This window comes from Eubalaena glacialis, chromosome 4, assembly GCF_028564815.1.
Source record: "Eubalaena glacialis isolate mEubGla1 chromosome 4, mEubGla1.1.hap2.+ XY, whole genome shotgun sequence".
Taxonomy (NCBI): domain Eukaryota; kingdom Metazoa; phylum Chordata; class Mammalia; order Artiodactyla; family Balaenidae; genus Eubalaena; species Eubalaena glacialis.
The window spans coordinates 28,302,472-28,325,386 of record NC_083719.1 but is presented as its reverse complement, the minus strand read 5'-3'; the positions used below and the strand labels follow the sequence as shown (position 1 = coordinate 28,325,386).

At 44.6% G+C, this 22,915-nt stretch overlaps 1 protein-coding gene across 3 annotated transcripts in view; it reads left to right on the top strand.

Annotated features, from left to right (window-relative positions):
• SLC45A2 (solute carrier family 45 member 2) overlaps positions 1–20,855 on the top strand; it is a 32,406-nt gene extending 11,551 nt beyond the window's left edge. The window contains exons 3-7 of one of the 3 annotated variants that reach the window (XM_061189171.1): positions 7,690–8,015; positions 12,193–12,336; positions 13,002–13,125; positions 17,846–18,060; positions 20,500–20,855. In XM_061189171.1, the coding sequence (XP_061045154.1) occupies positions 7,690–8,015; positions 12,193–12,336; positions 13,002–13,125; positions 17,846–18,060; positions 20,500–20,724 (1,034 nt within the window). In that variant the 3' untranslated portion in view covers positions 20,725–20,855. The remainder of the gene's footprint in view (positions 1–7,689; positions 8,016–12,192; positions 12,337–13,001; positions 13,126–17,845; positions 18,061–20,499) is intronic. The other 2 variants (XM_061189169.1, XM_061189168.1) reach the window with 2 other exon arrangements.
• The last annotated feature ends 2,060 nt before the right edge of the window (positions 20,856–22,915 follow it).

Below are 22,915 nucleotides of genomic sequence, written 5' to 3'. Positions count from 1 at the left end.
AAGATTTGAGATTAGAGGGTGAAGGCAGATTGCAGACTTCTTGGAGCCACCTGGCCTTCAAGGAAGCATAGCATTTCTTTGTTCTTCTGCTTCCTCAGCAGGCTGGATCACAAGGCTCCTACAAATCTCACAGCTCTTGCCTTGTGTGTTTGTCTTTCGGTTGACAGTTTAGTCCAGCAGCAATGCATTCAAGGATGGACGTGGAACATTCCAGGTCAAACAAGCAGGTTGTCCTGACCCTGTGTCATCCACCACTGCTTCCCAAGGCCTGTCCCTCGGCTCACACCTGGGGCTGCAGGGGGATCCCCTTCGGACCAGATGATGGGGAAGGAAGAATTCCCAGCCCGGTTCTCCATCAGTCAGCTCAGTGTGAGGGACATGGCTGGCCGCAGATGGGGCCTGCACTCCAGCCCACTCAGGGGTGGCCCGAACACCAGGGTGAGGGGCAGAGCTGCAAGCAAGTTACTTTCATTGGACCCTTGTCCCCAGAGGGGAAGCGTGTACCTGGGTGTGGTTGCCAGTACTGCTCCCAGACCTCAGTTGCCCCCCTCAGGAACTCGGAGCGCTGACCCTGCTCAGGAGTCCACATCATATGTCATCCCCAGTGATGGGAGCACAGGCTTGGGTCTGCCAGTCACGTCCCACACCTTACCACCCCACTGGACCAAGCAGAGGGTGGGCACCCCTCCTGGCTCCAGTTAGCCCTCAGGTCAAAGGCCTTTATGAGGTGCTGTGTGGCTGTAGGTGGAATACATGGGTCCAGGACCCCAGGGCAGGACTGGGCAGCTCTGCCTCTTGTCGTTTCCTGGACTGCTGGTGACTTCATGCTCTCCGGCCCTGCTCCTCTGGGCTCTGTGGGTTCAGAAGTTCTGTTTCCCAAAGCTTCCTTCAGGTGACACAAAAAGGTGCCGTTGACCTAAGATCTCTGGATGCCCCTTTGTTTCTCATGCCTGGGTCACAGACAGGGCCACTTGACTCGGGTCCGCAGGAGGAGGGAGGGCTGCTCCACATGGGGCAGGAGCAAGGTCCCCTCTTGCCCAGTTTTGATGGTAAATGGCCATGTACAGCACTCTTGCCCCCAGACGGTCACGGGGACCAAGGCCTAGGTTTCTCGGAGAAGGGGCCACATCACACAGTCATCCACTGGGCCTAGCAGAGCTGGTAGCTGAGGGAGAGCAGAATGTAGGATGGATTCCAGCGTGAGACGCTTCCTGGGGTCCTGGAGGGGCTGCTCGCAGAACCTCCTCCAAGAGGCCCATGTGAGCAGCTCAGTGGCTGTGGTGGACGCCGTGATGCACCTTCAGACCCACCATCATGAAGGAAGGACTCGCTCTCACTCCTGAACCTGTGCTGCCTCGGCTTCCTAGCGGAAGCCTTGTTCTTAAATCACATTTTCTACTGAATCTACCATCTATGCCTTTGGAGCCGAAGGGCTTTTGAAACTCAGAAGCAAGGAGATACCTTCTTGTTTCTCTGCTTTCTACTTTCATGTCCGTCCCCCAAGCAATGAGGCATCCTGGCTCAGCTTGACTGTGAAGGAAGGCCCAGGGAAATACCGGGGTAGTTGTGGGCAGACGGAAACCATTGTCAGTACTTTAAGTATATTATCTCGCATCTCTTAAGAGACGAGTTGCCTTGTAAATGTAAAGAAGTGTCAGGTCTGCGTGTGTCTTCTCTCTGTTTGATTGATTTTCCTGGTACACTCAGCCTCCAGGAGCGCAGGTCGTGTCCGTGTTGTTCATTGCTGCATCTCCGGTGCCCAGCACAGCTCTTGGTGGGAGTGGTGCTCCATCAGTTTCTATTGAGAAACACATGAGGTCAAGGTCTCTCTTTCTCTCTCTCACACACACACACTCATACACACCTAGTAGCTGGTACTTATGTTAGCTCTCTGGGATTTAGTGTGTATGTGTTTGGTGTAGGTAGGAACCTAGTCTGACACTTTCTTTCTTTTTTTATAAATTTATTTATTTTATTTTTATTTTTTTGGCTGCATTGGGTCTTTGTTGCTGCACGCAGGTTTTCTCTAGTTGTGGTGAGCGGGGGCTACTCTTTGTTACGGTGCATAGGCTTCTCATTGCAGTGGCTTCTCTTGTTGCGGAGCACGGGCTCTAGGCACGTGGGCTCAGTAGTTGTGGCTTGCGGGCTCTAGAGCACAGGCTCAGTAGTTGTGGCGCACGGGCTTAGTTGTTCCGCGGCATGTGGGATCTTCCCGGGCCAGGGCTCGAACCCGTGTCCCCTGCATTAGCCGGTGGATTCTTAACCACTGCGCCACCAGGGAAGCCCCTAGTCTGACACTTTCATTGCTATTTTCTGAACACGTAGAAAAGAATCAGAACGACTCTCTCACGAGCCTCCCGGGAATGTGGAGGTCTTTCGTCTGTCACCTTGCTGAGGTATGGAAGCTGGCAGCACACTGCTAGCTCTCTCACCTTGAGCTCTTTCTCCATCAGCGTGGAGGTTGTTCAGTCACACACCTGAAGCAGGGAAGCAGTTCCAGGCACGTGGTATGTGCCGCGTTTGACTCGGACAGACTCTCTTTAGATTCCTTGGTCCTGAAACTCTCCCAGTTTCCTATTTTACCTATTATAGTTGTGAACAAAAGAAAAAATAATACATATTTCTATACGCTTGGACTTCTTCCAGGAGGAACCATTGTTCAACCTGTATCATTAGTTATGAAATGCAATATCTGTCTGCCGAGCCATTCACTCTCATGGGGTTGGCTCTGGTGTGAGTTCGACATCAGGGCCTGGCTCTGTGAAGGAAGAGCCTTCTTTATAAAGAAGGCTGGACCACTTGTGGGCCCTTCCTCGTAAAGGCTGGTTATCTAACGTGGCAGCAGGTGCCCTTTGGATGCTCCAGCTTATGATTTGGCCAGTAGCCTGGGGATTGACTCCAGGAGCTCCAGGGAGGCTGGTGTTGGCAGCAGAGATAAATGTAACCTGGATGTAGACGTGAGAGTTGATGCTAACTTCTGTTACAGCTGCGACGACTAGGCTTTGTTTAGGAGACTATTTTGAAGAGAAAATTCTTAGTTTAAGCAGAGGCAGTAAAAAGTAAAGCATTCAGTAAGTTCCTACAGCCCTCTGCTGGCCCTCATCATACCTGAAGGTGTGAATAGATAAAGTTAAATGTTTCCATACAGAGTTTTAATATGGTGCCTAGTAAAATAATGTCCCCAATGGCCTACTATTCCTTCAAGGCATGTTCTAACTTTTAGTTATGTCTCACAGTAGCTTTAGGACAAACAAAATCATTTTGCTTGTTTTTCCCCCCTTCCCCGAGAGAAGAGAGGATTGGAATACTTTCAGATACTTGTAGCATGTTTTACTTAACTGATTAGTGAGGGAACCGACAGGGAAGACATAAAGAACAGTTTCCCCAAGTTCTTGCAGGATAAATGTATATGTGTGTGTGTTTAGCAAAAGAAAAAAAATACTAAGTTAGATACAAATCTGATTAACCTTCTACAAGGCAATATAACTATAACTCCTCTGTAATAGTTCTACCAGGTTACAAAAGCATGGTTACAAATCATTGAACCCTATTAATATCTGCAAATTATCCTTAGTTTTACAGGACTGCACATCACTGTGCTTTATCAATTGTGGCTTGTTGGTCAAATATCCTATGACAATAAAGTCTCATTCCCAAGAATATCAGATGAGGGTGGAGCAGGTTGCTTGGAAACTGCTCTATCACCTGCGTACTCAGAAAGTGGTATTTGGACTAGCAACCGTGGTATCACTGGGGAGCGTGAAAGGAATGCAGAGCCTCAGCCTATACCTGCATGTTTAAAATCAGAACCTGTGCTATAGATTGAATGTTTGTGCCCCCCAGAATCCATATGTTGAAAACCTCATGCCTAATGTGATGCTCTCAGGAGATGGGGCCTTTAGAAGGTGATTAGGTCAGGAAGGCTCGTGAACGGAATCAGTGCCCTCATAAAAGTGGCCCAAGAACGTTCCCTTGCCACGTCTGCCAAGTGAGATTACAGTGAGAAGATGGCTGTCAATGAGGAAGTGGGTCCTCACCAGACACCAAATCTGCTGGCACCTTGATCTTGGACTTCCCAGCCTCCAGAACTGTGAGAAAGACATGTCTGGTGTTTATAAGCCACCAAGTTTATGGTATATTTGTTACAGCAGCCCGAATGGACTAAGACAACCTGTATTTTAACAAGACATCTGTGTGATTCATGTGCACATTGAAGTCTCAGAAGTGCTGCTTTATAACGATATTTTTAAAGATCAGGCTCTTAAACAGTTCTAATTCTTTCCAGGTTTGAGATACATACTTTTTCCACCGTACTTGCTACAGGCCACACTAGGTCAGTGGTTAGCCCAGGTCTCAGCCCTCAGAATGAGCCCCCGATTCTAGTCACTAGGCCTAGAATGACGAAGTCCTTTCGGCCAGCTCCAGGCAGATCGTCACCCTCCGTGCAGCTGTCAGCTTCTCCAGCTTCTGGGTGAGGCTTTGGGATTAGGGTTTCTGTAGGAAGTCAACAGGGCACTTGGTTTGGGACCTCGTTCTGCCACTATATGTGCTGGTGCTTTACACGTATTATCATGTTAACCCTTGTAAGACTCATAGAAGGAGGCATCACCGCCCCCATTTTCAGAGAAGTGCCCAAGGTCACATGATTAGAAAACACACAGGTGGGAATTGAAATCAGCATAATTACAAACCCTTCCTTCTATGTGGTCTCCTGTCACTTACCCACTGTAGCCTGCGGTTTTCTTATCTAATTCAACTAGACGAGCTACACACATCCTTCTACCTCTAAAATCTTTGGATTCCTTGATATATTGAACTCTTGTGAGCTTCACTGCTAATTAAGAGGAATTCTGTAATAATAAATAAAATCTTCAGAGCTCCTCTCTACTGTTTGAGTACCCAGCCCACAGTTCTCACATCATTTATTACAGTTTTTTTTAAAGCAGCTGTTTACTTATCTACTTCTTCTGCTTGTAACTATCTTCTGGGGAGGAGGCGATTGGGGTGCTGTGGCTTATTTATGTTTATATCCCCAGAAGTTAGTAGCGTTTTTTTATATTTATTTAGTACTCAATAAATATTTATTGAAGTACACGACACTAGTGGACGCAAAACTAGACTAGGAAACCCTTCAATTGTAGGACTCAAGTGTTCGAGTCAATATTTAATATAAATCCATTATGTTTATATCCACATATTTGTATTCATAAAATAAAGCCACCATTCTGTTGCACAGTGGAGGATTTATTTCACACATCAGTTCTTTCAAATGGGCAGGGGTCTTCTGTTCTATATTTTCTCTGCTCAGTGGAACAATAAGTTTGAAGGAAAGAGGCATACATGATAGGAGAACTTAATGGCAGTATGACAACCATTGATCTAGTTACAAATGATAGTTTTGAAAACAGAATGTGTAAGTTTTTCATAGGGTTAATTAAGATCAGGGGTTCTCAGCTGGGGCCCATTTAGCCCCGTGAGGGACATTAGGCAATGTCAGGAGACATTTGTGGTTGTCAAAACCAGTGGAGAAGTTGTACTGGCATCTAGTGGGAGAGGCCAGACATGTTGCGAAATATCCTACAATGCACAGAACAGCCTCCAAGAAAGAATTATCCAACCCCAAATGTCAGTTGTGCTGAGATTGAGAAACCCTGGTTTAGATAGACCCTCAAATAGTGCTGGGCTTTTAGTACATTCTTTTTGGTTGAGTGCTTGACTCAGCACACAACCTCTGACATCCACGGCATCTCCATGATTGAATAAAGAGCATCATTGTCTAATGGCGATCCAGACGCACCATATGTCCCAGAGCTGCCCTCTGAATCAGCAACAGCGTGACCGCCTCAAGGGCCTTCCCTTCTCGGAGCCTACCAGGGCGCCCACCGTCCAAACAGGTCACTGTATGTGCTATTGATCTGTTTATATATATGCACATCACCCATAACTAGGCCACATATTCCTTGCTGGCAGAGAACATGTTTTTTCATTGCACCCCATTGGCCACCATTTCCCATAATTCCACCTTAAAATGCTTTGTCACTCAGGGCATGATAATGATGCCGTCTTTTTGGAATTCAATGGTTAAACAGTTGTTTATCTGTAAATATCCTCTATGATAAATTGCAACTAGACAGAATGTGAAGTCACCAGAATCATCCATTCTTCCACCATTCTGGATAAATTAGGATTCATATTATTTGGCGTTCAGATCTGTGTTCCTGGGGTCAGAGTTTATGTAAGTTTAAATGTTTAGGGTTAGAGATAGAGAATTCCTTAAGCTCTGTTTTCTTCGTTGATTCTCTGATTTGTGGGGATGTTGTCTTTATCTGGGAAATAAAATGGAGCCTTCACTCACACAAGAAAAATAAAAACAAACAAACAGAAAGCTGATCTGACTAGGCAGATATTTGTCTTTGGTAAGGCATGATGGGAGGTTGATATGTAAAGGTATTTGCCAGAGAATCAGCCCTACGAAAGCTTGTGATGTAGGTAGAAGGTGTGTTTGGCATTCATCTGCTTACTTCCCTGGACAACCTCCCACCCCATGGTACACCCCCGCTGCAGCCCGGTGTTCTCAGATGTCACTGGTGCCTGCTGCCAGAAGGACCATCTGAGGAGCACTTAGTATTTTGGCGCTGAGACATACAATGTCTTGTCCGTACCAGGAGCACTTGCTTTTTAAAAACAGGAACCCAAAAGAATGAATCACTAATGGTAGAATTTCAAATATTAGACCATAAGGGCAGGATCGATTTTGAGAAGTCCTTCCTCCCTCAGGTCACACTGTCTTTAAGTGTAAGCGGGTAAAGAAAGCACCAGGAAGACTTCAGGTCCAGGTCCTGTGAGAGGATAAGATTTTTAAAAATTCATGTTTAAGCTTTTGTTTTTATTTTTTCTGTGGCTGTCAACTGGGAACAAGTACCTTTAGCTTTTTTTTGTTTTTTATTTTATTTTACTGAAGTATAGTTGATTTACAGTGTTTCAGGTGCACAGCAAAGTGATTCAGTTATACATATATGTATATATACTTTTTCAGATTCTTTTTCATTATAAGTTATTGCAAGATATTGAATATAGTTCCCTGTGCTGTACAGTAGGTCTTTGTTATCTATTTTATATACAGTAGTGTGTATCTGTTAATCCCAAACTCCTAATTTATCCCTCCACCCACACCTTTAGCTTTTCATAGATGAAAGAAGACAGATTCTAAGGCTGTTAGGTCTCTGCAAACTTGTGTCACCCTAAGAAGCTTATTAATAGATCAACAACACTACATAATTATATTTTATTGCAGTCAGAAACTGGTTTTCTTTGGAGCCCTTTAGGGCCAGGAATTTTAGTTCTTAAGCAATGTTGAGAGTGCAGTTTAGAAAGCTGTAGGACTTCAGATGGTGGTAACATTTACTAAGCGCTTACTATGTGTCTGGCACTAGTCCATTTTCCAGTCGTGACCCTACCAGTAGGTTGCTTTTTTATTATCATCCCCATATGACAAGTGAGGAAGTCCAAGGTGACAGCAAGTACATGCTAGAGCCAGGCCTTGAACCCATGCTTCCTGGCCAAGGTGTCTTAGCTTCTCCCATCATAACCAGGCTGCCTACGCTGTCCTCAGGGAGCTTTCCCACTGAAGGAAATGGAAAGAGAAGATACTTCTAAATAATGCTAATACAGCTCTTTCTTGCTTTGCAGGTTTGGGAGGTGCCCTGGGTTACCTTTTGGGTGCCATCGACTGGGCCCACCTGGAACTGGGAAGACTGCTGGGCACAGAATTCCAGGTCATGTTCTTCTTCTCCTCGTTGGTGCTCACTTTGTGTTTTATTATCCATCTGTGCAGTATCCCTGAAGCCCCACTTAGAGATGTTGCCAAGGACATTCCCCCACAGCAAGCCCCTCAGGACCTTGCATTGTCATCAGACAGAATGTATGAGTATGGGTCTATTGAGAAAGTTAAAAATGGTTATGTAAACCCAGAGCTGGCGCTGCAGGGAGAAAAAACCAGAAATCCTGCTGAACAGGTAAAGATGCAAATTCTTTTTTATTAACTTAGGAAAAATATTCTTGTTCTTGCCTTTTGTTCATATTTTTAAAAATTATTCTTTGCCTTTGTTTTGTTTGCTTATTTGATGCGAAAAGTCTTGTGAATCCTCAAATCCCCAATAGCTATTATCACTTGGAGTTAAAACTTTGCACCTAATAGAAAAATGTGTGCATTTTCTTCTAGTCCTCCTGTCTCTTACTCTTTTCAGACCATCAAACCAGGGAAGATGAAGCCAGTTGAAAAATGTAAGGCCATAAGAGAAGCCTTGAATCATCCTCAGGACACAAGAAGTAATCTTCACTTCTTAGATTAGGATTATAAATTTGTATTCCAAATAACAGCATCCCTGGGTAGGGAACTGGAGGAACTAAGAGGTTATTGGGATGAAGCCTTCATTTTATCTTGATCACACAGTAAATAGAGAAAATATGAGAATATAGGTTTCCGGAGACCTGCTTAAACCTTTGCGGCTCCAGGCTACCTGGGGGAGAACACTCACACTCCCTGCTGATCTCAGTTAGGATGGAGCCCCCTTGCTGTGCAGTTCTGCAAGGCAGCACAGGAATCATGGAAGGGCCATACAATGGAACCCATTTGATCATTAAAAGATCTGTGTGTTTTTGAAGATTTATTTAAGACATAATATATCAGATAAAACACACATACATATACAAAATGATCTCCATTGTGGGAAAAGCTACGCAGATACAGAGAAAAAATAGAAAGGATGTCTACCCAAAATGTTAATTGAAGTTATTGTCTCTGGGTGATGGGCTAACAGGTGGTTTTCATTTTCTTTTCTAAACCCTTCAGTATATTCAACATTTCTATAATAGACAAGTATTACTTTGAAAATGAAGAAAAATAATGTCAGGGTTTAAGGAACAAAACAAGGCAGGGTTTACTAAAGATAAGTATCTATTATAGATTATGCCTGCCTCTTTGCCCCATTGATAGATTATGACTTGCCTTCAAAGAGTCACCCAGCAGAGGCTGTCTTACTCTACCCCGAGGCTGTTGTGATGATCAAATGAAATCAAGTGAGTAGAAGTCTTTTGAAAGGCATAAAACCCTCCACACCATTAAGAAAAGAAATGCATCAAATGTAATTAACTTGTATTAGTATGTGCCACATGCACAACACTGTAGGCTCTGAATGGTTCTATTACGTGACTTAAAAAATAAAAGCAAAACAACATAAGAAAAAAAAAGAGTAACATATCTTAGGCTCAAAGCCAAGCATCTGACTCCTCTATTCCAAAAGTGCATCTTGGGAGCTTCCAGCTGAGCAATAGGTGTCTCCAAGGTGTCAAGGCCAAGGCCCTGGCCATCTTGTTTGTCAAAGTCATTACTTTCCAAAACGAGGGTGGCTGTGCAATTTGAGAACTGGGATTTTTTTTAATGGCAAGAGGCCTGAATTATTTCATTTATTGTTCAAACTGGATACCATAAAATCCATCTCTAGTTCCTCCATGCCATCAGTTGCTCCCTTCAATATTTAGTCTCCTTCTGGGGGCACTTTTGTACAGTTCTCTCTCCCCGTGATGGCTCTGTGCCTTTTTCACTTATAAATCCATCGCCACCCAATGTCCAGTTGACAAAGGTGCATAACGTATGCAGTAAAACAGTTCCCAATGGCTCAGAATCATTGCAAGGGCTTCACAAAGGGAATTGACGAGTCAGTGAATAAGATGCCAGCTGAATTTTCATTCTGAGTTAAAATACCGAAAGGGACTTTAAGTATTTACATTCACAGCTTTTACAGAAAGACTAGGCGCAATTTTGAAGCTCATATTTATTTTTGGAAGAAAAAAAATTAGGTTAACAATGAAAGCAGGCTGAAAATTATGTATAAGGCAGAAGCATAAATTAATGTTTGGAATGAGACTGAATACTTGCTGGTCAGATTCACTTTTTAAAATTTTGAATTTTTGGAAAGAAAGGAAAGAAAGTGAAGATAAATCACTTAGTCTGAGGCATGAAAATCAGGCTGTTGTTTCTCAGTCTATACTTTTAATTGCTTCTTCCTGTGGTCAAGGAAAAAAGTAATGTTCTTCATTGGATTTCTGTTATGGTCACCATTTATTTTGACAAATACCATATTCTACATGCAGGAAACGTTTATTTTTCCTAACTCCAAGGTAATGTATATACTTTTTAATACTGATTAAGTATAAAAAAATAAGTTGAGGCATGGTCATAAATACTACAAAACTGATGAATTAAAAAAATCAACTTGTACAACAAACCTACAATGAGTAAATACAATTTTCTGCGTCAAAGAATAAAAAGCATTATCATATAAGGTTAAGAGCTATAAGGCAATTTGCTATTACAGTTAAAAGAGAAAATTTCAGGAGACTGTCTTATAAATAAACTAGCCAGGACCCAATATCATTATGTCAAGACTCAGAATAAATAAAAATCTGACAAGAAAGACCCATTACCCCATCATGGTTAATGTTTATTGTCTCAGTGTCTTCAGGGCAGGTGATTGCTTAATATTCCTGAGGTTTCGTTCTTCTTTCATATGACAAGCTATTAAAGGCTCTTTCCTTTTTTTGTATTTCAAAACAGTTGTGTCAATAGTTCAAAAGTTTTCATTCTCTCAAGGCTACTGATACCAATAAATTATAGCCTCTGGTTTTAACATAATTTAAGTCTAGATTAAAGAATTGTGGGCATATGTAATCATTGTGTGTGTGTGTGTGTGTGTGTTCTACAGTGTTCTCACTTCTGACTTGACATAGGGCTCGTTTACACCTGTTGGCTGATGGCAGGATCCAGAGAAATAAACTAGGAGGAGGTACCTGGCCCAGAGCAGGGAGCTGATTGGCTCTATGTGGTAGTTTTCTATTGCTACATAACAAACTACCACAAATTTAGCAGCTTAAAACCATACCCATTTATTATCTCACAGTTCTGTAGGTCAGAAGTCTGGGTGGGCTTAGCTGCATTCTCTGCTCAGGGTCTCAAAAGGCTGAAATCAAGGTGTTGGTGAAGCTGCCTTCTCATCTGGAGGTTCCAATGGGGAAGAATCAGCTTCGAGCTCATGCAGGTAGAATCCAGCTTCTTGTGGTTGTAGATGTCCTTGTTTTCTTGTTAACTGACGATGGCCAGGGATCACTCTCATTTCCTAGAGGCCACACCCAGGTCTTTTCCACGTGGCCCCCTCCACCTTCAAAGCCAGCAATTCTTGAGCTTTGAGACTTTCTGGCTCCCCCTTCTGCTCCCAGCCAACTGGGAGAAACATAGAGAAAACTCTATGTTTTTTAAAAGGCTGATGTGACTTGATTAGAGTCACCCAGGTAATCTCCCTATTAATTAACTCAAAGCCAACTGATTAGTAACCTTAGTTATATCTGCAAAATCCTTTTGCCATGTAACAGAACAGAATCATGAGGATGGAGATCATAGAGACCATCTTGGAATTCAGACTACTAGGTTTTAAGAGTCAAGAAAGAGGCTTCCCTGGTGGCGCAGTGGTTAAGAATCCACCTGCCAGTGCAGGGGACATGGGTTCGATCCCTGGTCTGGGAAGATCCCACATGCCACAGAGCAACTAAGCCCGTGCGCTGCAACTACTGAGCCTGCGCTCTAGAGCCCATGAGCCACAACTACTGAAGCCCATGCACCTAGAGCCTGTGCTCCGCAACGAGAAGCCACCACAATGAGAAGCCTGCGCACCTCAACGAAGAGTAGCCCCCTCTCGCTGCAACTAGAGAAAGCCCACGTGCAGCAACAAAGACCCAACGCAGCCAAAAAAAAAAAAAAAAAAAAGAGTCAAGAAATCTAAGAATTATAACCATCTAGGGGCTGGCTTAGATCTATGAGCTTCATCCTCAGCAGTGGTTCTGTTCAAAGATAGGAAGCTAGATGTGTCTTACATCTTGGCTCAAAGCAAGCTCTATTTCCAGTCCCTTCACCCTTATGTCCCCAAAGCCCTGTTCTTGACCTGAAACTGCTAAGTAGCTGCACATACTAACAGAACACCTCCTATGAGAACACTCCATGGAAACCTTGGCATCATGCCCAGGAAGTGCGACCTCGTGTGATAGTCTACAGACAGATATGTAACATGGCTGTATGCTTTGCTCCCACAGCTGGCTGTGTGTCTACACTGAACGTCACACCTGTTTGGTGTTTTATTCCAGACTCGGAGGACAATGACCATGAAGTCACTGCTGAGGGCGCTGATGAGCATGCCTCCCCACTACCGCTGCCTTTGCATCAGCCACCTCATTGGATGGACCGCCTTCCTGTCCAACATGCTCTTCTTCACAGACTTCATGGGCCAGGTAAAGGACGTGTCTGCTCATTATCTCACACACCAATCCCTCCATCAGCACCTGTGGCGCTTCTGAGCCAGCCTCTAAGATGGGCACAGTAAGAGTGTAGGAAAGAGTACCTTCAAGGAGCTGGCTTACAGACAGGTTCCAGAGGGAAGTTACTATACCCTACACAACTAGAGGACACTATACGATGGGACCAGTACTTAATCAAATACAACAAATAAGGAAGAAAAATCAAGGTGAACTGTAGCAGTCACAGAAGACTTAATAAAGGAGGTGCAGTGTGATTTGGATCTTGAAAGGTGAGAAGGATTTGGAGAGGGAGGGGTGAAGGAGAAAACATTCTAGGCAGGGATAGGAATGGCATGTGTAGAGATGAGTCAGAAGCCTGTTGGTTGTACCAGAATGTGGGTGGCCGGGTTGCCTAAGGCGGGTGGAGCCAGCTGTTAGGCGGAAGGAGGGGTGTTAAAAATCCAGGGGGATGTTGTTTAGACTTTATGCATTAAGACCTCCTGAGGGTCCTTGAACGGAGGTGTGAAAGGATGGAAGGGTGACGTGCTCATGGGAGAATGAGGTCTGTGCCCCAGGAAGGGGTGAAGAAGCAGAACATGTGATAAGGGCTCCTTACCACCCTGCACTGGTAACTCAGTGGCCCCAAATCTCTCTTGCAGATCGTGTACCACGGGGATCCCTACGGCGCACACAACTCCACAGAATTCCTCATCTACCAAAGAGGGGTCGAGGTTGGATGTTGGGGTTTGTGCATCAACTCTGTGTTTTCCTCACTTTATTCTTGTGAGTCTCCTCCTCCTAAGGATGTCTTCTAAGGGCTAGCGGAATCTTGGTTTTTATACATCTGTATTTCTATATTTATTATTTTGCTCTCTAAAATGCCAGATTCTTGATAAATATATGGAGGTCAGGAAAAACTATTTCCTTAGAAAGGACCACATCAAGTAACCTTTTCCCTAGTGAATTCTGGGTATCATTTTCCTCAGTGATTACTTTGTACTTGCAATCAGTGGGATCCTGATCAAAATACTTTGGAAAGTAAAAGGAAATCTTGTAAACAATATGGTGAAGTATTGGATGGATGAGGGATAGTCACAGCCAAGATTATTGATTAACGGTAGGTCTGTGTTCTGCTGGAATAAGATCACTGGTAGCGTTTCATAGATGTGCTTATCAGTCTTGACAGAAAATAAGAGGGATGGTTAATATGCTAGGTGACAAAATGAACATATAAAATAACTTAAGCTCAGATGGGTGGGGTGGTATGTTACAGGACCACTCTTCCAGATTGAGAACAACAGCTTTCCTTCTCAGACACCAGCTTTCCATGGGGTCTGGAGTCTATTAACCCCCCTTGGCTAAGATTACCTGTGAGGACACTGTAAACAAAGGGATTTCTGGGATTGGTTTTAAATAAGTCCAAACAGATGTACTCCAACTCTAGGGCATCACACAGGCTCGTTTTGTGCTTGCTAATTTGTATGGAAATCTCCAAGTGCTGTACACATTGAATTAAGTAAAAACTCTGGCCTATAAAACATATGCAGTTCCCCCATTTGGAGTGGAAATTTGAGAGCTTCTCCAGCATTGTGGGGAGAGTAGCTGGTCCCCAGGGCAGAGCTCCAGGCTTTGGACAGGCCCAGGGGATAGCAAAGGTATGGCCCAGGCTGGGGGGGAGGCGGTAGGGGACAATCCCTGTTACCATTCTCAGGGGCATCATTCTGTCACTGAACTGTGCTTCTTGTGGGGACGGAGGCTGAATATATATAATGACCCCTAGTCTGGCATTTAGCCCTTTGCCCAGCCATAGCACAGTGGGAAACCTGCTTCGAGATCAAGAAAAATCTCTTCAAAGTATAGCACAATTGGGAAAAGGGGACCTAATATAAGCATATTCATGAGCCCAATAATCATAAAACCATAAAATTCATTACTTTCAAATTTATGGTAACCAAAAAGTGGTGGCTTAAAGCTTACATTTCCTCAGCAAACCCATTTTTTTTCCCCTTAGAGTGTATGAATTAAGAAAACTCCAGGGTGCTTGCTTCGGCAGCACATATACTAAAAGGAAAGAAAAGAAAAGAAAGCCCCAGGAGGACGATTTCAACTACCTAGAATCAGAGAGTGTTAGACTGAAAGGATTTAATAAATTATCCATTTCAATCCCTTTGTGCTTTCAAGAGGTGGGGGGAATTTTTTTTTTTTTTTTTTTTAAATGAGGATACTTCTATCTCTTTTGCTGGAATTTGCTTTTTTTTTTTTTTTAAAGAGCTCCTGACTTATTTATTTATTTATTTATTTTATTTTTTTTGGCTGTGTTGGGTCTTCGTTTCTATGCGAGGGCTTTCTCTAGTTGTGGCAAGCGGGGGCCACTCTTCATTGCGGTGCGCGGGCCTTTCACTATCGCGGCCTCTCTTGTTGCGGAGCACAGGCCCCAGACGCGCAGGCTCAGTAGTTGTGGCTCACGGGCCTAGCTGCTCCGCGGCACGTGGGATCTTCCCAGACCAGGGCTCGAACCCGTGTCCCCTGCATTGGCAGGCAGATTCTCAACCACTACGCCACCAGGGAAGCCCGTGGGGGGAATATTTACTACTATTCTCATTCTTGTAAGAGGAAAACATTTTTCTAAAAGTCATTAGTATTTGAATTTTGTGTCAAGTTTAACTAGTTTTCTTCAAAAAGTCCCTTCTAGGGACCCTTCCATTAGTCTAGTCTGAGTTCCTGTATGAATTTCATGGCATTTGAAAATTCAAAAGCATGTTATTTTTTAGGGCCTTTCCAGTTAAAATCCCTGTGTATAAAGAATCCCTACTATTTGAATAATTTTCCGAAGTTATATTAATGTATAAATCTATGGGATCCCTATCACTGTGAATTAGAACTAAAATCTTCTTTATAAAATACCAACCAGCCCTGCCCAAGGATCTTCAGGGGCTCTCGTGCCCATAAGATTGAGTAAAAGTCCTGATCTTGGCACTCCGGGATTCACAGTTTGGCCGGGCTCACACTTGGACCTTTGTCACTCACACACAGGAACTCCTCCAATGACCCACTGCACAGACGTTCTCACCTCTGTGTATTTGCTTTTGGTTTCTTCCACCCGAACTGCTGTTTCTACCTCCCCACCCAGACCCAACTCCAATATGTCCCTCTCTGTGCAATCTTTCAAGTCTTTCCCTCTGCACTCCAACCCACTCTGGGCAGAATCAATCATTTCCCTCAATTCCAGAGCACACTAGATAACCCTGTATTCTGGACTCATCACATAACATCAGGCTCAGACCCAGAATTTCTATCCAGACAGAGCTTAGCAGGGTTATCTGGCTGCTGGGCGGGGCATGGGGAATGGTGATAAGGGACTTCTTTTTAAGCTCCTTTGCACAGCAGGCACACTTAGATCAATGAGAATAGCTACGCTGAGTACTGAAATATAGCCAATTGTTCATGTCATACACTACTATCCATAGCTGGGGCTTAAATCAATCATTTCCCTACAGTCCTAAGGAGAGGCACGGTATGAGTTGGTGTCAGACCCAGCAGAGGACAAGTCAACTTGGCCCTTAAACTTACTGCTTTCTCTTTATGAATAAAGCATTCTTTGCCAGACTTTCCGTCTTCGTAGTGAAGTTAGTTATGTTTCCAAATATCTCTTTATCCTCTTTTGCCTTCTTCCTGGCTGGCCAATACACTTAGTGAGAGCATTTCCCTAATGAATACTGATGGTATCTTTTAGGTACTGAGACAACTTAGATTATGTTTTCCACATAAATGTAATCATTAAGCAAACAGAAACTGACCTAAATTTATGCTGGTTTTATTCTCAACCTTGACAACAGCCCTCCAAGCATGGCATGAATTTAATAGAGGAAGCAATGTTGCCCATTTAACATTTTCAGATTTCCATAATTGATACAAATGTAATAAATATTAGGTGTCTTGTCTATGCAATGTAAATCCAATCATTATTTGAATAGATATGGAACATTTCACTCTTGAATAGGCACATTTCTAGTATCATTTGTGTATCCCCTGGGTCCATGTGTTCCAGTAGAATGGGGCAGAGGAAAGATAAGGAAAGTACGGATTAAAAGCCATTTGCAGCAACATGGGTGGACCTAGAGATTGTCATACTGTGTGAAGTAAGTCAGACAAACAGAAATATCGTATGATATCACTTATATGTGGAATCTAAAAAAAAATGATACAAATGAACTTATTTACAAAACGGAAACAGACACAGACTTAGAGAAAGAACTTATGGTTACCAGGGGGGGAAGGGGGAGGGGGGAGGGATAGTTAGGGAGCTTGGGATTGACATGTATTATGTAACAAGCTAAATGGGAAAAGAATTTGAAAAAGAATAGATACATGTATATGTATAACTGAATCACTACGCTGTACACCTGAAACTGTCACAACATTGTTAATCAACTATACTCCAATATAAAATAAAAAGTAAAAAAAAAGAAAAATAACTGATTAAAAAAGGAAGATAAAGGTTTTTTTTTAGGGACTTTCCCTACTGTGGTGGAAAACATAGTAAAATGTTTTAAAGCTGAATTTCCAATTTTAAAAAATGAGCTCTACCATGAGTTCTTTATGAGCAAGCCAAGTTTACCTGCTGGGAGGGGACCCCAGTTAAGAGTCAACCATATTCAGCAAACTCTGTATTTATTGAAGTAATGATAGCCACCATTAACTGGATGTCTTCTGTGTGCTTGGCACTGGGCTGGGTGATTTCCTAGACGTTTTACTTCATTTGATCCTGATAACAACCACCAAGAAGGGTTTTATTAGTTCCATTTTCTGATGAGGAAACTGAGGATTTGAGAAGTTGTGGAACTTGCCCATAGAGGGTGAAGGTGCCAGCGAGGGGGAGGTGCCCCGTGCAGCAGGACCCCCTGACCAGCCCGGGAAGGGCTGGCAAGGCAGGGAGAGCATCTACAGGTGATGTACGTTCTTTACTTCCTCCTCAGGTTGTGCAGATGGCATTCAGGTGGGGCAAAGAAACTGAATGAGTTGGATCATTCTGTGCAATCTGGTTGTGTTAATTTCCTCCAACCTGACTTTGGGCTGTGGGGCTAATAGAGACCTGGATTGTCATTTTGGTCTTGTTAGGCTAGATCTCTGTGAATCGGAAAGATACCCGCTTTTCTTCCATGGCTTGCAGCCCCAGGGTTCATAACCAAGGCGGTCTTTTCAATCGCCTCTTTTGCATCCCGTTGCTATTCAGCTGCCCAGTACACAGTGCCTGGTCCTTCCCTGCAGAAAAGAAAATCAACCCAGCAAGGCAATCTCCAGCTCTTCTTTACACAAAGGATTCAAAACTTATTCCAAAAGCCAGCTGTTTTCAAGCACAGATAAGGAGGTTATTCTGTTCCGGACTCAGTATTAAAGGAAGGCTAAAAAAAGTGAATCTTCAAAAGGAAAGGTTGTCTGAAATTATGAGATGATGTGAGACACTGCCAGCTGTAATTTCTCCCTCTCTTCTCCCCACACACAGACTTTCAGAAAGCTTTGGTTCCCTACATCGGATTAAAGGGTCTTTACTTCATGGGTTATTTGCTGTTTGGCCTGGGGACGGGCGTCATCGGGCTCTTCCCGAATGTCTACTCCACCCTGGTCATGTGCACCTTGTTTGGCGTGATGTCCAGCACCCTGTACACCGTGCCTTTTAACCTCATCACCGCGTACCACCGAGAGGAGCAGGAGAAGCAGGTGCGTTGCTGAACCTCTGCACTGAGTGACGCCCGGACTCACCTGGAGGCTGGGGGAACTTGCTAGGAAAATGTAGAGCAGAGCTGGAAAACAGGGCTTCTTGAAACAGCGGCACTAAAATGTCCAGCCAGATGTAACGATGGTCTAGCCAAGGCCTGACCACGTTCCCAGCCCACCCCCTCCTTACTCTGAAGCCCTGTGCACCTGGGAGCAGTCGGGCAGGTACCATTACTCCCATTCGTCAGATTAGGAAAGGTGGGGTTGGTAATGCTGAGAAACCAGCCCACAATCACACAGAGACAAAGCAAGGGAAACTGGGCTCATGACATGTCCAGCGTACCTGCAGTGTTTCTGGATGCCACACGAGGGCCCCGGCCCTCAACCACTGCAGAGGTGCCTGGTGCAATTTCTGGGAGTTACTGGTTGAGCAACGTTTTCCTCGGAAGTCCGGGTTTTACTAAGTCATGCCCTGTGTGCAGGGAGGAAAGCTGGTCTCAGGTGGTCATCTCACCAGCTGCCTCAAGGGAGGCCCGCCCCATCTCCATCTCGGAACTCAAGCCAGAGGGCAAGACCCTAAGTTGCCCTAAAAAAGCACTAGGTTCGGTATTTCTGCTCTAAGATTACCACGTTTTCTTATCCAAATATGCAACTTTTCCCCCTGAAAATAGGCTTACATTTCTTTAACTGTAAAAGTTAAAGAGATGGCTATTAGCTTAATCCATCACAGTAGGAAACTGCAAAAACGCTGAACACGCGTCCATGTGACTGCAACGCTGGCCTTCTTTTTCATCATGTGATCTGGTAAACACAGCAGGAGAGAGTTGCACCAGGTGTTAAAACCTTTTAAACAAGAGTTGTAGCTGTCCTCTTCCCTGGCAGACATGGTCACTAATGTTTCAATGCACGGCAGGTGCTTTGCTGCTAAAGAGACAGCTATCATAAAGAACTATCCCTCCATGAGGGAGTTGGATGGTACTAGGCCCAAAACACAGAGGCTTTGGACTCAGAGAACCCTGGATTCAAATCCTGCCTCCCCCTTTTGACAGCTATGTGACACTGGGGATCTTATTCATTTATTTATTAAATATCACTCAAAATGAGTTCATGTTTAGATGGGGTAATACAATCACGTGGTTCAATAACCACAGTGATATACAAGTGTGCCTCATGTGGCTCCCGCCTACCCCTCCCTCCACTCTTTCCCTGTCCCCACCTCCCCACCCTGGGCTCCTACATGTAACCACTCTCATCAGGTCTTTGTCTATTTTTCCAGTATCTTTTAATGAAAATCCAGCGATTATGAATCTATTTTCTTATTTTCCCTTTCTTATTCAAAGGATAATGTGTGTTTTCCTGCACAATGATTTTTTTTCATTTAATAGTATAGGAATTATCATTCAAACTCTCAGAGCCTTAGTTTTCTAATCAATGAAGTGGGAATGATACACCAACCTTAGAGAGTTGTTGGAAAATTAAATGAAACAGGATAGTGTAGGTAATCTGCTTAGCATAATGCCTACCTGGCACCTGGCAAAGACTCAAAAAATGGCAAATGGTAGGTAGTATTATTATTGTTATCATGGGGTTAATGATTATGATATGTGCATCTAGGGAGGTGGTAAGAATGAAATGAAGTAAGGTAGGTGAAAGAGCCTTGCACAAGGCCTAGCACATATATGATACCCAATAAATGGCAATGTTATCAACCAATTCCGACCAAATATCAAACTAATCAAATATTAATCTACTAAGCAAAAAGCAACCATATTTTGAAAGGTTGAATTGCTTTTTTATGTTGCTACCCCTACACATATCTGTGATTCAACATCCTTCTAAAAATGTTTGAACTTTAAACACTAGGGAAGAGAAGGAATGGGATATTTATTGAGCTTCTACCGCATTGTATTTATTGACTTATTGATTTATTGAAGAGATAATTTTGCGTTCTTAACCATTTAACTCCCATAGGTGTGAATGGTGGAATATAAGACTTTGTGGCAGGTGGGGAAGAAAGGTGCAGGCAGTGGGGTGGAGCTTGAATCAGGAGTTGATAAACTGTCTTCTTGGCCAAACGAGGTCTGCCACCTGCTTTTCTGTACAGCCTGTCGTGTACAGACACGACAGGAATTCTAGGAATTCTTTGACAATTTTAAAATGATTTTTAAAACATCAGTGGAAGGATAATATTTGTGACAAGGGAAAATTACATGAAATTCAAATACCTGTGTCATAGAGTTCTGTTGGAATGCCAACTTGTTTATGTTCTGTGGCTGCTTTTGCGCTGCAACGGCAGAGTGGTGTAGTTGCAACCGAGATCATACAACCCACAAGCTGCAAGTATTTATTATCTGGCTTTCTACAGAAAAAGTTTGCTTGCTGCCTTCTGCCCTGAAGGACAGTTGGTGCAGATCAAATGCTGTTCCTGTGCTTCCCTTGCAGAGGCAGCAGGCCCGGGGCGGGGGCCTGGACGGCAGCGCGAGAGGGCAGGGTGTGGACTGCGCCGCCCTCACCTGCATGGTGCAGCTGGCTCAGATCCTGGTTGGAGGTGGCCTGGGCCTTCTGGTCAACATGGCCGGGAGCGTCGTCATCGTGGTGATCACAGCCTCCGCAGTGGCACTGATTGGCTGTTGCTTTGTGGCTCTCTTTGTTAGATATATGGATTAGGTCAATAAAGAGACATCGTTCCTAACCCCAGACACAGTGGAGCACACGGCAGGAAATCGATCTTTTCTTTAGCTCTGCATTGTTTGTATCTGCCCATTGGATGCCGCGTGTTATGACTTCAGCTGCGGTGATCTGCCCACCCCTCACTCTTAGCCAGCCCTCTGCACACCCGTTTCCCTATTTCAGGCATCATTTGTCTTAGGAGAGACTGGGCTATGCCTCCATTCACTGGGGGCGAAGGGCAAGTGTGGGTGACAGCACCTCCCCGCGCCTTTCTCCCTCCGTCTCATTGCAGCGGAATGGAGAGGCAGGGTCTGTTTTCCACAGGGCATTTCAGGCCTTGATGAAACCTGAGAGCAGACCAGCACGTCCCTGTGATGCTGGGATTTATTCTGTGATGTGATTTTTTTTAAAACCCGGTGTCCATGTATAGTTGGCGGGGGGAGGGGGTGTCATATTTTTCATCAAATTCACCGTCACTCAAACTATTGCCAATGATTTATTTAAAGATATTCATTCACTCATCTTTAATTCATATTTAACTGGCTCATAATTAATCCATGCTAATTTATAATATCCCTGACAAGTCTGCTTGAGCATCTCACACTGGAGGATTTACCGCTTTGAAACAGCTCATATTATTGACACAGTAAAAATCTTTCTCTCCAGTCTGCACTTTTGTCCCAGCTGCTGGAGTCTCTATGGAAGCCTTTCGAAGAACTGCCTCCCATTTCTCTTCTCCAGGTGAAGCCGTTTTCTCAGCCAGAGGTCTTGACGGCAGCGTGGTTTAATAGAGAGACCGTGAGCTTTAGAGCCGGGCTGGTTTGGGATCCTGGCTTTGCCGCTCCCCAGCAAACTACAGACCCTCCCAAGCCACACTCGTTCATCTGTACATTTGGGGTAATGATTCCTACCCCAGAGAGTTGTGACCATTTGTAATACGTAACACTTACGAAGTGCTTACCACCATTCTCAGCGTTTAACCTGTGTTAACACAGCAATCTTGAGAGAGGCTGCTGTTACTGATCTCCATTTTACAGATGAGGAAACTGAGGCAGAGAGGCATTACAGAAGTCGTCGGAAGCTACGCCACTCCTAAGTGGCAGAGCTGGGCCTCGACCCCAGGCTCTCCGGCTCTGCTGTTTCCGGTAAGAGCAGCACTTAGGCTGGCAGTAGGTCTGCACTAGAGAAATGATAGCTAATGTCACTATTTCTGAAGGCTCACCATCCTGCTCTCCGAGACCTCGATCCTGCCATCCGCAGTCTTTCATAAGTGTTTGTCTGAATAACACCAGATGTGCCTGAGTGCCACAGAATGATTTGCCCCCATGTTTTGACAGGTTAAAAAAATATTTGTGGTTCCTCCTCCTGCCTCACCTTAGGGTCTGATAGTGTAGTTGTTGCGTCAGGTGAATTTCTAGCTTATCAAAACCTCCCATGTTAGGAGGGAACTTGGAGAAAGGAAATGAGCTGCTCTGAGAACAGAGGATTTGGGCTGTTCTCTGGTTTTTCTCCTGTGTAGCAGGACGGATGGTTTGGTAGAGTGGCCAGGCCCCTGCAGTGTCAGCTCATTTGGGGGTAGGGGTTCTGAGAAGAGGAACTGTGCTCTGGGGGTTCTTTGGGTTCTCTTTCGCAAAACTGCTGGGGGCACAAGGGGCACAGGCCCACTCCCAACTTCTGCTTTCCGGGGCCCAGGGTGAGAACGCTGATGAAGGCCCATCCCTCCTCCCCCAACCCTTAGCCCCACCCAGCACTGTGAGGGCCCTTGTGTGCACCTGGGCACCTGCACACCCACAGCCTTCCAACCCCTCCAGCCTCTACCACACCTGCAAACAGCCGCCCTCAGCCTCCCCTCACACCTAAGTGTGCAGAGGCTCAGCGGCGGCGTTCACCTTCCGGAGGAAAGGACCCCGGAGCCCTTGTAGACTCAGTGCCACTTAGATGGGGAATTCTGACATCTTGGGTACCGGAGCATAATCTAGAAAGTGTGGGTGTGGGGTTCAGGCTCCAGGCGGCTCTGGATTCCTTGCCATGTGGGAAGGGGTACAGGTGGGAGGGGAGGACAGAGCAGTGCCCTCTAATAATCAGAGCCAGGGCAGGGGTCCTGGCTGCCCGGGTCTGAGGGGAGTACCAAAGAGTACAAGCCGAAGGGCAGGGCCAGATCCACTGTCACTGTGTGGCGGCCGCATGG